The 15,876-nt window shown below is 40.6% G+C and overlaps 1 protein-coding gene across 5 annotated transcripts in view; it reads right to left on the bottom strand.

Moving 5' to 3' along the window:
* ulk1b (unc-51 like autophagy activating kinase 1) overlaps positions 1–13,847 on the bottom strand; it is a 71,563-nt gene extending 57,716 nt beyond the window's left edge. For 2 of the 5 annotated variants that reach the window (XM_034191593.1, XM_034191595.1), the window contains exons 1-3: positions 13,255–13,844; positions 10,640–10,732; positions 8,515–8,556 (exon numbers count right to left, since the gene is read on the bottom strand). In XM_034191593.1, the coding sequence (XP_034047484.1) occupies positions 8,515–8,556; positions 10,640–10,732; positions 13,255–13,344 (225 nt within the window). In that variant the 5' untranslated portion in view covers positions 13,345–13,844. Of the gene's footprint in view, positions 1–8,514; positions 8,557–10,639; positions 10,733–13,254 lie in introns of all 5 variants that reach the window. The other 3 variants (XM_034191594.1, XM_034191596.1, XM_034191592.1) reach the window with 3 other exon arrangements.
* Between the last annotated feature and the right edge of the window lie 2,029 nt (positions 13,848–15,876).

Raw genomic sequence — 15,876 nt, 5'->3', positions numbered from 1 at the left:
TTGATTTGACACTATTCTACTTTCCAGTTAGGTTCTTCTGAGAGTCCACCACTTCAGATGGAGGTTATTTATTAAAAACTAAACAAGGCTACAGATTATCTTCCAGCTCACCTTCTGCCATACTCAGCCAGTGCCATTGTTAAGGTTTGCTGAATGTTTAGAACAGCTCATTCTCCATCAATGGGACACAGACAATCTTTAGAATTAAAAAAAAAAAAAAAAGTACTTTTGACACTCCATGTTGGCCTTACAGAGCAGACAACTATGTGATCCAATCATGCATGACCCAGTTAGGCCAACCAAAACCCCAGGATGACAAAAGAGGTCAGGTCCCTGCTTCGGAATAGATACAGCCTTCAGGTCTCGTGACATGGATCTGTACAGTGTAGGGGCATCAGACAGGCCAAGGTGGACTACAAAAACAAAACTGAGGACCACCTCCACAGTAACAACTTGTGGCAGGTGTGGCAGTGGGTCCAAAACAAACTACAAACCTGGAGCCAACGATGTGGATGGAGATCCTGTACTGACAGGAGTTGAACTGCTTATTTTTTCCACTTCAAAAAACAAAAACCAGAAGCAGCTATATCATATCCATCATCCAACACCAGCCACATCTTCATAGTGGAGGAGCATGACGTGAGGTACATGTCAAGAACAATACGCCCCAGGAAACAGTATATTGGTCGGGTGCTCAAAGACTGTGCAGAGCAGCTCACAGGGGTCTTCACTAAAATATTCAACCTGTCCTTAGCACAGGCCACTGTCCCCACCCTGCCTGAAACCCTCAATAATTATCCCTGTCCCCCCCAAAAAACACCATCAGCAGCCTAAATGACTTCCAGCCAGTACCTCTCACTCCAGTCATTATGAAGTGTTTTGAGAAATTGGTCAGAAGTCACATCATTAAGGATTTCCACTCACATTCAACTCCCACCATTTTACATACAGGGACAACAGATCTACAGAGGATGCCACAGCCTTAAACCTCCACACAACCTTGACCCACCTGGAACAGAAGGACATTTATACCAGGCTTCTTTTCATTGACTTTAGCTCGGCATTTAACACAATCACCCCAAACAGACTGACTAGAAAATAAAATTTTGGCCTCCTACACTCCACCTGCCTCTGGATCAAGGACTTCCTCAGCCACCACCCACAGAAAGTCAAAGTAGGGCCCCAACCTTTCCATGCACTCAGCCTCAATACCATTTCCCCATATGGATGTGTACTGAGCCCCCTACTGTATATTCTCTACACACGACTGCACCCCCACCCACCCAAGCAACTCAATCGTGATGTTTGTGGATGACACAACAGTGGTTGGGCTCATCACAGGGGAACATGAGTCTGCATACAGAGACGAGGTGGAAAAACTGTCATGGTGGAGAAATAACAACCTGGTCTTCAATACCACAAAAACAAAAAGAAATTATAATGGACTTCAAGAGGAAAAGATCCGACCATCGGCCCCTACACATCAATGGAGACTGTGTGGAGAGTGTCTCTGACTTCAAGATTCTGGGACTGCACCTGAATGATGATCTCACCTGGAAAACCAACACCACTGCACTGATCAAGAAGGCACAGCAGCATCTCCACTTCCTGAAGGCCCAAGCCAAGAAGCTGCTGATGTCCTTCTACAGATGCTCAACTGAAAGTGTACTGGCGTACGGCTTCCCAATGTGGTCTGCCAGCTGCACAGTTCAGGAAATGACTGCACTCCAGTGAGTCATCAACACAGCCCAGAAGATCATCAGCTATGGTCTCTGCTCCTTAGAGAAGCTGTACAGCTCCTGCTGCAATAGAAAAGCCCTCAGCATCCTGAAGGACACATCCCACCCAGCACATCACCTGTTCTAGATACTATCATCAGGGAGGTGGTACAAGACAAAAAAGCTAAGACAAACGGACAGAAAAAAAGCATATATCTCAGGGCCAGGCTGGCCACAGCTGCAGTGGACATCAGGACTTCGGCAATTATGCATTTAATGTTTTTGTTTGTTTGTTTTTTGTGAAGCATACAATACTACAGGAGTGGAGTACAGCACTCACTTTCAACCTTTTTTAATTTATCTGGAACGCTCTCTCTGTCTCCCCCTCGTCACTCTGTCTGTCTGTCTGTCTCTCTCTCAATTCAATTTCAATGGCACTTTATTAACATGCGAAATATACATTTACATTGTCAAAGCAAGTGTTACATAGAGCAAAAAAATAAAAATTAAGAAGATGTACATACAGTTAATATTCTACAGTAATTAAATGTGTAAACAGGAGATGTGTGAAATAATTTTGCTTACGGTGGAAAAATATACTATGCCATAAGATATATGAGGTCTACTAGAAAAATATCCGACCTTATTATTTTTTAAAAAAACCATATGGATTTGAATCACGTGTGATTGCGTCAGACAAGCTTGAACCCTCGTGCGCATGCATGAGTTTTTTTCATGCCTGTCAGTTGCGTCATTCGCCTGTGAGCAGGCTTTGAGTGAGGTGTGGTCTACCCCTCTCGTCTATTTTTTATTGCGAATAAATGAACAATTTGGAGCTTTGCTGCATCAATTTTTTTCTAGAAACTGTGAGAGACCTCCAGGTGGACACCGTTCGAAAAATTAATATGGCTTTCAGGGACGATTTTATGGGGATTAAACAGATTAAGGAGTGTTACTGCCGCTTTAAGGACTGCCCACAACTCCTGGGAGCGTGGCGCGCTCCCAGCCCCCATCCACAGGCTGACACCCCGCTGGAACAACCAGATCATTTCCAACGTGAAAGCTTTGTTGATCCGGGACCTCGTCTGACTTTCACAAAAAGGCAGAAGATGTGGACATCAGCACTTTATCGGCACATTCCACTGTTACAGGAGTTTTTTTCATGGAAAAAGAAGCGGAGGGACGCGCCACCGTGCCGTTCATTATGCGGCACAAAACCACCTCGGTGTTGGTCTCTCAGGACAGCTTTCAGGTGGATTTCAGACGGATTCCGGTTGCTTTCCAGTTGTGTGAATATCCGATTGTGATTGTGCATAAGCTGGACATGCCAAAACATGTCCTGGAAGGCTTCTCTTTCCATGACAAAAACTCCTGTAATAGTGAAATGTGCCGTTCATTTTTAAACTGAACGCTGTCTTGATCCGGTATGTCATCTGACTAGCACAGGAATTGCGAAAAGACGTGGACATCAGCACTTTTTCCGCACATTAAGACAGACGTGCAGAGGAGTTCCGCGTGTCGCGGTGCCACCGCTCGGCGCAAAGAAACGCCGGGATGAAGCCTCACAGGACATGTTTGGGCATGTCCAGCTCATGCACAATCACAATCAGATAGTCAGACGACTGGAAAGCAACCGGAATCCATCTGAAATCCACCTGAAAGCTGTCCTGAGAGACCAACACCGAGGTGGTTTTGTGCCGCGCCATGAGCGGCACGGTGGCGCGTCCCTCCGCTTCTTTTTCCATGAAAAAAACTCCTGTAACGGTGGAATGTGCCGATAAAGTGCTGATGTCTACATCTTCTGCCTTTTTTGTGAAAGTCAGACGAGGTCCCGGATCAACAAAGCTTTCACGTTGGAAATGATCTGGTTGTTCCAGCGGGGTGTCAGCCTGTCGATGGGGGCTGGGAGCGCGCCGCGCTCTCAGGAGTTGTGGGCAGTCCTTAAAGCGGCAGTAACACTCCTTAATCTGTTTAATCCCCATAAAATCGTCCCTGAAAGCCATATTAATTTTTCGAACGGTGTCCACCTGGAGGTCTCTCACAGTTTCTGGAAAAAAATTGATGCAGCAAAGCTCCAAATCGTTCAGACATTTATTCGCAATAAAAAATAGACGAGAGGGGTGGACCACACCTCACTCAAAGCCTGCTCACAGGCGAATGACGCAACTGACAGGCATGAAAAAACTCATGCATGCGCACGAGGGTTCAAGCTTGTCTGACGCAATCACACGTGATTCAAATCCATATGGTTTTTAAAAAATAATAAGGTCAGATACTTTTCTAATAGACCTTATATATATATATATATATATATATATATATATATATATATATATATATAAAGTGAAATAAAACAGTAGTTTTTTGGTTTACAGTGATTTATGTCCATTGCTCCTTTTCATGTTGCAGCAGCTCACAAACCCTGCTGCTGCATTTGCATATTGTTGTATTTCACCTAACAAATACGGAGGTTTTTTTATGTTGGTCATGCTCTCAAGTCTTTTTAGGTGTTTGTGATCTGTGGGAGGTACGCGTCTCTGATGTCTTGGTACAGCTGACACGTGGTTAGGAAGTGCAGCTCAGTCTCCGCCTCATGATGTGAGCAGTGGGTGCACAGTCTGTCTTCTCTGGGGAGACAGGACTGCCTGTGGCAGCCTTTCTCCACGGTGAGGCTGTGGTCAAGGATTTCCTGTGCTTCGGGTTAGTCACAGTGCTCAGGTATTCTGCCATGGAGTATTGTCTGTTTAGGGCCAAAGAGCATTCCAATTTACTCTGGTTTTTGGTTAATTTTTTTCCCCAATGCGTCATATAGTTTTCTTTTTGTTTTCTTATAATTTGGTTTAGTCTAATAGGGTTTGTGTTTGATGGCTTGAGGTTTCTTCCTCAAATCATCAATCATCATTCCAGACTTCACAATCATAAAAACAAATGGGTTCTATGACGGAGTCCAATATTTTGAGCCAGATTTGAATTGGTATGTCTACTTTAATGCTCTTCTTGATGGCATAAAAAGCCCTTCTTGCCTCATCTCTCAGGTCATTTACGGGTGATTCTTTAACTACGGGCACTATTGGCCTTGTAAATGTAATTTCCACCACACCATTGCCTTACAATATAAAGCGCCTTGGGGCAACTGTTTGTTGTGATTTGGCACTATATACATGTGCTCTGATGTCACTATTTATCTCCACAGAAACTACCCAAACAATCTTTTATACAAACTGTTTAAAGGGACATTACAGTGTTGTGGTGGAAATTACGGCAATAGTGTGGGACAACTACATTTTGTTTAAAAAAAAATCACAACAGTTGTATGACATTGAATACCCCAATTATGTTTTGATTATTTTACTGATATTTTATAACATTAGAAAAAATGTTTCTTTACCATTCATTTTTATCATTGAAGATCAAAAGTCTGAGTGTGGGACAAGCACAAAACGGCAATATTTGCATATAATGATGCTGAAAAAAGGTGAAAAAGTCATCATAGACTACCAGAACAACTTTCTTAACAGACTTTCATTGTAAAGATAATTATAAAAGTGTGAAATTTCCCCTTTTTTCTGTTTTTTATACAATATGATCAAAGGACATAAGTGCCCGTAGTCTAAGAATCACCCTTACAGCTTTGTTAAAATTACCTGTTGTGCTGATGTTTATTCTGAGGTAGGTGCAGTTTTTGTGTGTTCTAGGACTGTCTTCTCGAGGAAGAAATTATATTTGTGTGATTGGAGGCTGGGTCCTTTTTGGAATATCATAATGTTGGTCTTGGATTAGATTCACTGTCAAGGCCCAAATTTGGGAGAAATTGTGTTGAAGGTCAAGCTGCTGTTGTAGCCCTTTGGTTGGAGACAGCAATACCAGACCATCTGCGAAAAATAGCCATTTTATTTCTGTATCCACTGGAGTGATGCCCGGTGCTGCAGACTGTTATAATGATTTCGCCAATTCATTGATATATATGTTGAAGAGGGTTGGGCTCAAACTGCATCCATGTATAACTCCCCCCCCCCCCCCCCCCCCCCCGCTTTGGGGAAAGAAGTCTGTTTTTCGCACATCTTAAGGGTGCACTTGTTTGTGAACATTAAGGTCATGACAAACGTTTTTCATCCAACCCCACTTTTCAACAGTTTGTACAGCAAACCCTTGTGCAAAATTAAATCGAATGCTTTTTTAAAATCGACAAAACAGGAGAAACGTTTGCCTTTGTTTTTGTGTATGTGGTTGTCAATCAGGGTGCTGAGGGTGAAAATATAGTCTGTTGCACGGTAATTTGGTAAAAATAGATTTGAGATTTGCTCAAGGCATTGATTTCAGTAAGGAAGTGTAGGAGTCTGTAGTTGATTATCATGTAGAAGATTAGCAACTTTAATCCGCAGAAAGGTGAGTCATGATTGACATCTTTAAATGGCTCTGACGAAGGCTGATGAATAAGTTGTGGACCAGAAGCAACAGGTCATGAAGTGACAACAGAGCTACAAGAGCATCGTAATGTTGAGGCACATACATGACGGACTCGATCTCTGGCAGCCAGTTGATAAAAATTAACCTAGATAACCTACATAGGAAGCAATCAAACACACATGAATAGATGTCAAAACAAGCCAAAGCTCTGCATTCGCGCTTGCTGTTAAATATTTGCCTGAATACATGTAAGTTAGCCAGGTACAATCAACAAAGAAATGATAATTTTCTCACTACACACCCTCGAAAGCAATGTAACGGCCCAATTTGCAGTGTAATTTTTTTCAGGCAGCAGCGTAATGGGCTGTTACTCTGTTATGTTGGCCAGAAGCATGGTATGTTTGTGAGACTTGAATGCTAACCAGTGACTAAAGGTGGTGACCAGATGTCTTTGTATCAAGTCTGTTGCAGAAATACTGGAGTGACTGTCAAATAAATAGTTACTTTGAGAGACTCAGATGAGGAGTATCACTTGCACTGTAAGGAAATGTCAGCTGCAACAGTTGGTTCATGTGGCGTCTTTTACTAATACTGATCCAGCATGCAGGTGGCTCAGGACCCTGGCGGGTGGAGAAGGCCAAGGGAATGCCCATGCAACATCTGCTTGCAGCAAATAGATGGTTACTTTCAAAAGGTGGGGCTGAACAGATGTCTACCTGGGTGGTTGGCATCCACGACCCACAGCGGTGGCATGCTGTGGTGGTTGGAGCGATGCGCTGCACTAGCATACGTTTCCAGACCTGACCTGCATCCACTGTCAAATTCTTTACAACTTCAATGAATGCAGTCTCACAACATTCTCTCTAGTTTGTTGAGAAAGTTGTTTTTTTTTGGATGGCCTCCATCCTTGTAAAATGTTATTTGTAGTTTCAGGAAGCTGTAGACTTTAGTTCAAGCACAAGTTGTTTCATGACATGAAGCACTGTATTACCCCAACATATTTCTAGAATTAAATTTAGATGGCTTTGAGTGAGTTTAACATGACAAAGTCTGGAGTACCTTTGTCCACCTGCCATGCATATGTTCCACCTCTTCCCGCTCTAACAAACACCTGGTTCATTTTGCCTGCTATCTGGCTGAAATCATCTGACTGACTTATTAACCCTCTGGGGTCCGAGGGCATTTTTTGGACAGTTCACTCGCCTGGCATAAATGTTTTATTATTGCTGTTAACAGCTCTCCCTGCATCCCACAATCAAGTTTTATGTCTCTTTTTTTCAGGACAACCTGTGCTTTCATAATATATATGCTTTTGTTGTGTTTTATAAGTGTAATAAAGGTATACAATCAAAAATAAGGAAGGAAAAAGTAAAGCGGAAAATACTTTTCCACACGCATTTATTCAAAACACACAGCAAACTATAATAAACAAATGTTTCACACTTTATAAAGGTAATTTGAGGTCTTGTGTGAAAGACTGTACAACAAAAAGGTTCAAACAATAAACACAAATGCACATTTTGAACAATATATACAAAATGGTCTATGCATTTTTTTGTCTTCATGGTAAAAGCAACAGAGTTATCCATTAACATTCACATGCAAACTAGTGGAGCAATCCTGACAGTTACACACTTTGTTTGAGCATGTGAGATTGTCATCAGAGGCTCTCCGTCTGCTCTGTCTGCTTTCACTGATCGCTGTGCGTAATGGAGCAGGGTGCATTGGAGACCAATAATATGTACTCATTGGAGCACCCAGGGGGCTATTCAAACGGGCCAACTAGTAACATATCACTCCTGAAAACGATCTTTGGCTTTTCACGTGAGGTGAATCTGCCCTACAATTGGATTTTGGAAAACCATGTGACGGTGAACTAATTCCAATTGGACACTCACATTGCACACGTCATCACACAGCTTCTATGAGGAGTACAAAGATGGCCAATGGCTGGCTCGAACGTCTGCAGAGTTAAGTTTTCAGCAAAAAAAAAAAAAAAGTAAGTTTCTACCTCATATCATTAAAAAGTTATTTATAATTTAGTAAAGCTTGGTCTTGGCCGTCGTATACGATGGCGTCGGCCCCAGAGGGTTAACTGCAGGTAGAGCTGGAAAAGACTGAATACATCCAGGACAGGCAGTCTTCCAGCCAAATACTTGCTGCAAAAACAAACACATCTGAACAGGAACAAACCATATCTTGCTTTGAGAATAAATAATTACAGCAAAGCCTCATATGGCAACCAGGCAAATAAATCTGTCGCAGCTGTGTTAGTCACAGAAGTGGGTCATAGAAAATATCCCATCTTGTCCAAACACAATCTTAACCTCAGGAAACCTGGCATGATTCTGAAGTAATTTGTGTGCATCATGCTTTAAGTATTACATACCTGAAAGTCGAGTAAAGCAACAATATTATCATGTTTTAGTTCCTGCAGAAAAAAAGAAAAACAATAATTTGCATAGTACAGCCTTAACAGCTTGGAGATCAAACTTTAACAGGTTTGACCAAGATTCACTCCTTTGAATCTAGTCGAACTGCCAAACTGAACACTGGCTTTCACACCTCCATGAGGTTTTCAGCCAAATGATAGCAATTTTACAGCTGCAGCACAGAGCGCATCATTACAACAACAGGCATCATTACATCAGCCAAATCATATAACCACGCTTTAGAAGAAAAATGGTTAATATTATTAAAACTATAATGTGCAAAATTGAAGAGACTCGAGGGTGATTCTAAAGTTCACAAAAGCTCAATAGTATATTGTTAAAACAACCATACACTGTTGTACAAAAAACAGTTCTCAGTTCCTAATGCTACCAAATTTAGCAGGTGTTGGTAGTCTACAGCTTGTACAGATCTATTTATTTATTTTAAAATTAGGCTGTTTTTAATGCGCTCTAGATATGAAGTAGCCAAAAGATTAATCACTCCCTTATAATGTCATAAGAAAGTGTTTTTTTATATTTACACATCACAAGAACTAAATGACATATTTTGGATGGCTGCATTTCATTTGTTAAAAATTTGTATGAAACTGTAAACAGTAGCAAACTGTGATCTATCACCTCACATGTAGCACTCTATATCTTTAGTATAAAACTACTACTGGTAATTACAAAATGCCTTTACCAGTTATGTGAGTGACCCTTGAAAGAAAAAAACCTAAAAGATTTTCCATGATGTCAGCTCGTATGTGTGTGTTTGCATGGTGGGGGCTCTAGGGGACCTCTGCTAGAAAATTTTGAAATACTATATACAATTTGGTGTAATTAGTAAGCTAAATGAGAGCTATTTCTCAGTCTGATTTTAGTCATAAAAAAGCATATTTTCCCATTGTGGCAAGATAACAGAATTATAATACACAGTTTGCCACATGGGTTACAATAAAGTGTTATTACTATTTCATAAAACCTCATATTGGCATTCGACTGTTACGGTTGTCTCTCTATATTTATCTTCAGCAATTTGCGCTTTTATAACTGACAGTGTCTTAAAATGATACAAAATAAAATTTTATATAAGTAAACTGCCCCTACTGTTCATTAAGTCACCAATATAACTTTTAGTTCTCAGAAATACTGATTTGGAGTTAAATTTGATTCTTATTCAGTTATATAAATGGGAAATGCAATAACATGGGAGTTTCCCGTCCAGTGATGACATTAGCATTTCTGGGATACTCACAATTCACATGATATGCAAAATGACACACAAACATTTTTCACATCAATATTTGACTTCTATGAGCATGTTAAATATTTATATTTTCCTCCACATGAATATTTCACACCAATGTCACAGAAGAATCCATATGCTAAATGCAGCTTTAGCAGGCTAACATGTCATGTTTGCATGGAGACAGTTTGAAGTAAATTCATCCCAAATACAGACTTTGATTTGTGTGAAATAACCTGAATAATGCCAACTGACAATGAATTCTGTCAAAACATGATATAATAAAAGCAAAGACTTACTGGGAGTTTTAGCTTTTCCATATAAACGATGATTAAAAAACAGCCAGTTCAGCATTTTGGTCCTTTTTGCTCAAACCAGCCCCATTTGAATTTATTTCTGATGAACATTAAATTGTTTCCCTGCAGAAGAACAATGTTTCCAACAATTTCTTTGCAGTTTCAACATGACGTGGAATACACTGTAAAATCTGTAACGTCGTTTCTCCTTGGCTGCTGTGTGGACGGGAGGCGGCACATTACATTTAACCTTCACTCTTGGATCAGGACATGAAAATGTGAGACTTAATATCCACTGTGGTGTCTCAGAGACATTTCCAAACATTTTTACAAATACGAAAATCGTGACATCAGACTATAAATCCAACAAGGGCCAGGTAAACAAAAATAACTCGAGAACGTCTGGATTCCAGGAATTCACGGAAAAACTCCCATCACTGCTTTACAAAGTGACCTTCTAAAGATTCTTCCTGCAGAAAATAAATGGAAACCACTAATACTGTTTGAAAGAATATTTTCTGAGTAATTATGACTTACCTTGAGTATTTTAATCTCTTTCCCCAACAGTGCCTGGGATTTGGCCAAGTTCTTCTTGTTTATGCATTTTACTGCCACTTCCCACTCATGTTTCTAGAAAGACATTAAAACCCAAATTGTTATTTTGTAGAAAAACATTATACACACTATATTTGTGTATAATGTTTGTTTTCATATCATCCTAAAATAGTAAATTTGCTTTACTTTTCAAATATGCATGCATCTCAATGTATGTGGCATGTAGTCTACTGGAGTCTTGTTTTACTGCTCCCACTTAAATATAATTAAACTGTTGAAACTTGCATCCCCCTAGGACTCCAAACCCTGCTTGCACAATGGCTCCATGTCCCTTAAGGATCCTAACCCCATACTTTGGAAACCTGTGGTTTAAGACAATATTCAATAGCCTTGCTTCCCTTTTAAACAAATAACAGTGGCCTCAGTAGCCACCAGGATCTTGCAATTGTGAACACTTCATAAATTAGATGCACATAAAAAAAAAGCCTATGCACGTGCCTGCCTGAACATGCCCAGACATGTCCCATTGTGCCAACTTTGCACAAATATATAAAGAAATACCTATAAATTATTGTTAAAAAAAGTTAGCAGATGCTAACATAGCCCAAAAATAGAGATTAACAGATCTGTACCTAAATCTAAATAGTAAACAAACTGCATTTCTATGGCACTGTTCCATTCAATGCAGACGCTCAAAGTGCTTTAAAATGACATCTCCCATTCACACACACTGATGTCAGTGTGCTGCTATGGCACACTGCTATGAAGGCACTCAACTTTACACCAGAAGCAAACAGGGCTGTCAACACAGCCATGAGTTTTGTTAATTCCTGCTTCGGCTGCCAGCAGGTGGCTACCACTGTGAGGCACGAACAACAATGGCGCAACAGTCATGTCATGATGTCATACCAGCATTATGATGAACTCCCCCTGCAAGCCAGGGCCAGATATGATCAGAAATTTCATATCTGCAATATAGACAAATTGCCCCTCCTGTCTGTCTACCAGCCTGATTCCGCTGAGGCACGGCAGAAGGCTGGGTGTACACGTGTCCACCAGAAATATCCCAGAGATGCAGGAGACAGAAAAATCTTCTCCAAGCTCTCTCTCCCCTGTGGAAGTGCAGGCTTGGCCACATGTCTACAGAAAATGTTGCCATAATGTACGAGCTGTCAACGTGCACCACAATTTGGGGATTATTCCCGTTTCACTGCATGCCTGTTTCACTACTTTTGGTCCAAAGTGTACTGCTGTTCATACCTTTGAAATGTCAACATTCTGTGGTAAAGCCATAGGTTAGTCTGCAAGGTATCAGGTCAACTGGTATCACACCAACTTGTAACACCTTGGTCAACTCGCAGCACTTTTCAGTAGAGGTGGGCGATATCTGGAATTTTGGTATTGATCCGATACCAAGTAAATACAGGCCCAGTATCACTGATATCGATACCGATACTTTTTCCTATTTAAGCTTCATAGATCCAAAGGATGCAAAAGACCTAGTATAGAATTTCGCCAAACATTGTACATGACAACAAAATACTTTATTATCACAATCAACATTTTTGTTTAAAAAATACCACTCACCACAACTTAAAACAAAATCTCCTGAGGTAGAGGGCTGACAAACCACAATACAAGGGTGCATTGCTCCGTGTTGTGTGACACAGCGCAGCTCTTACATACAGAGAGTAGACTTTGCGTGCGGGAGAGAATAAAAAGCTTGAGTACTAATCTTTCTACACGAGGATCGTTCAATATCAATACCCGCGTTGGTATCGATATTAGGATTGATCCGCCCACCTCTACTTTTCAGATCAGCAAGTGGAGTCAGTGTGTTACAGCTGCAAGGTTTTATTTGTTTGATTGATGTCGTTGTACCGGTGATTTATTTTAAAGTCAGTTAGCATAATAGCAGGCTGTTATCCCACAGAATAAACAGCATTTCGGTTACGCTTGTTGATTTGAAAGGTACTATGAGCTGACCCGATACCGCCCAAGGAACTTTAGAGATTTTTCTGTCTAACAAGGAATCAAAGAGGGGATCATCAAAAATGAATATGCAGTAGTTTTTAAGATTTAACAACAATTTTGCATATCACTAACTCCGATGTCTGTGATCGTCCTGCAAACCGTAGGGAAAATATTTTTTTAGTACTACAGGTAGGCTAATGAGTGTTAGTTTTGGCTTCCACCAGTTGGTTGTGCCTTACTTGTGTGGTTTTATTCAGCAAAAAAGGATGTGCAGGAAGATGCTTTTTCACTAGAGGACATATTTTAACACGTATTGGTGTCAGCTCACTGACGGAAAACAAGCACTGCTACGTTACGTCAACATAGTCACGATTATGCTTTCTCCGACTTGTAAAATGTGGACAATGTCATAAAAAAAACAAACTATTTCGTCATTTTATCTTTTAACAGTCTGTTATTTTAAGCAACAGCCTGTGGAAACCTGCCAGGCCTCTTAAGGTCGTTCAATGAAAACAAACGAACAGATGGCCAAAACAAGGCTAATTGCGCTTTAAAAATAATGCACCTAAGTCGGGATAAGAGACACAGGTTTACCTTACATTTGCGAAAGTCACTTAACTCACCTCTCGGTGTCTGCCTTTAAAAACGACAGCAAATGCGCCGTGTCCTATTAAGTCCTTGCGGCTGAACTCGAATTGGCCCACCGTCTCCATGCTGCCTCGGTGCGGCTTAGTGGGACCAGGACAGACCGCGAGGAGGCCGCAGCTCGTAGGCTCCCTTCTCCTCTGTAGAGTAGCAGCAGCGGCAGCAGTAGCAGGGATTTCCACCCCTTCTTTCACTTGCCATGGGCTGCCTTTCTGACAGTAAACTGTCCTCTTCTCTCATGTTCGCGTAGTTTTAGGAGTTTAATCTCCTAACGACGCCGCGAAGCCATTTTCAAGTCCGATTATAACACTGCTAACTGCTGCCGTACCACCTTAAAAAAAAAGCAGCTCGCTTACTGCGTTTTGTTTATATTTAGGAGCTCGACAGCTTCTGTCTGAAGCCAAACAAGCACAGCCGATAAAAACTTAAAATCAACCTTATAACATGCGTTAGAGGAGAAAATTCTTGCTCGTGACCCACATTAACCGGCTGAGTCACCAAAAGCAGCTGCAGCGACACTCACAACAAAGCAGACGGCGTTCTGCCTGGTAACACTGAACATGCGCGCTGCTGCAACAGCTGTAGCTGTGACGTCAGCAACTTCCTAAAACACACACATCAAGACACGCCTACATATAAATACTGACGCCAGTAGAAGGCACGCCTACTTAAAATAACAACGACAGCAGAGCAGAACGTGCAGAGAGCGGCGTCGCGTCCATGGAAATATAGACCTGGAATGGACGTGCGCGCCTCAATCTATTAGTGTCGTAATTTTAAGACTTCGAGAATAAAGTCATAATATTATGAGAATAAAGTAATTTTAAGACTTCGAGAATAAAGTCATAATATTATGAGAATACAAGAATAAAGTCCTAATATCATGAGAATTATTCTCGTAATCTTTCGAGACTATTCGTAATCTTACGAGAATAAAGTTGTAATATTACGAGAATAAAGTCATAATATAATATTTTGACTTTTTTCTCATAATATTACGACTTTTTCCTCGTAATTCCGACTTTATTCTCAAAGTCCAAAAAAAAAAAAGAAAAAAAAAAAAAAGAAAAGAAATTCAGTGTGGCCCTAAAACTCCTTCATACTATGGATGTGTGGGTGAAAAAAAAAAAAAAAAAAAAAAAAAAACTTTTACGTAAAGTGCAGAAATTTGGGAAAATTATGACAAACTGTGCTGCTTTTCTCGCTCTATTGTCACCATTTGTTAACAGATTTTAATAAAGGTAGGCTTGTTTTAAAGCCTTTTAATTGCTCTTTCTAATGAACCCATACATGTCTTGGTAGAAAAAAAATGTTTTATGTAACGTGTGGAAATTTGGGGGAAAATATGCCATTCTGTTCATTTACTGTGATGGTTTTTCCTGTCATCATAATTCTCAATGAATTTTTATAAATGAAGCCTTGTAAATTGTATTCAAGTTGATTAAAAGCTCTAATGAACCCATACATGCCTGGATAAAAAATCCTTATGTATTAAAATATAAATCTGAATTATGCCTTCCCATTGTGGTCATTTACCTTGCTGCTTTTTCCACTGTAATATTATTGCTATTCTTTTAATAACATACGTATATACAGGGTGGTTAAAAAAAAAAACACACCCTATTTTCTTTTTTATCTCATTTTTTACTCAGATGAGATATTTTGAAAATTCTTTCACCAAACATTAGCAGAATGACGGGAGATTATGTCCTTCAAATCTGATAGAAATTGAAACATTTTTGGTGGTCTGTCCTTAATAGTTGATAATATGTTCTATCCAGGCTCCTAGCTCTTTGACGAATAACTGCAGCAACATGAACGTTGAAATTTTTGATGACTCTACCTATCATGTCAGCTGGTATGTGCCTGATTTCCCTTCTTATGTTGTCTTGTAAAGCTGCCAGGGTCTGGGGATTGTTGTCGTAGATCCTTTTTTTGAGGTACCCCCAGAGAAAGTAGTCAGCTGGGTTGAGATCAGGAGAGTACGGTGGCCAAGGGAAGTCAGTGCGTCGTGAAATGAGTCTATCACCAGGGAAATATCGGCAGAGGAATTCCAAAGATCGGTTTGAACAATGGGGTGGTGCATCATCTTGTTGGTAGATAACTGTGTTCATATCCACTCCCCTTTTCCTCCTTAGTGCAGGAATGAACTTGGTCCGCATGAGTGCAATGTAACGGTCAGTGTCCACTGTCACCCGATTCTCATTCTCGTCCTCAAAGAAGTATGACCCTATGATGCCATTTTGTCCTATGGCACACCACACTGTCACTTTCTCCTGGGTAAGTGGGCGATAGGTATGTTCATGGGGCTGAGCCCCAGCCCAGAATCGCATGTTCTGTTTATTGATGTGCCCACTCAGGTGGTAGTGAGCCTCATCGCTAAAGAAAATCAAATCCAACAAGCCAGGGTCATTTTCAATCCTTTGACTGATATCCCGACAAAATGCTAGTTGTTCTGCTTTATTGCAATCAGTTTGCCTTTGCAAGATTTGAATTTTGTAAGGAAAGAGCTTAAGGTCATCATGGAAGATCCTCAAAACTGGTGACCTCAAAATGCCAACTTCTTGTGAGAGACGGCATGTTGATTTCCTAGGGGATTC

The sequence above is a fragment of the Thalassophryne amazonica genome, chromosome 17 (genome assembly GCF_902500255.1).
Source record: "Thalassophryne amazonica chromosome 17, fThaAma1.1, whole genome shotgun sequence".
NCBI lineage: Eukaryota > Metazoa > Chordata > Actinopteri > Batrachoidiformes > Batrachoididae > Thalassophryne > Thalassophryne amazonica.
This window is presented reverse-complemented; position numbering and strand designations above follow the sequence as displayed.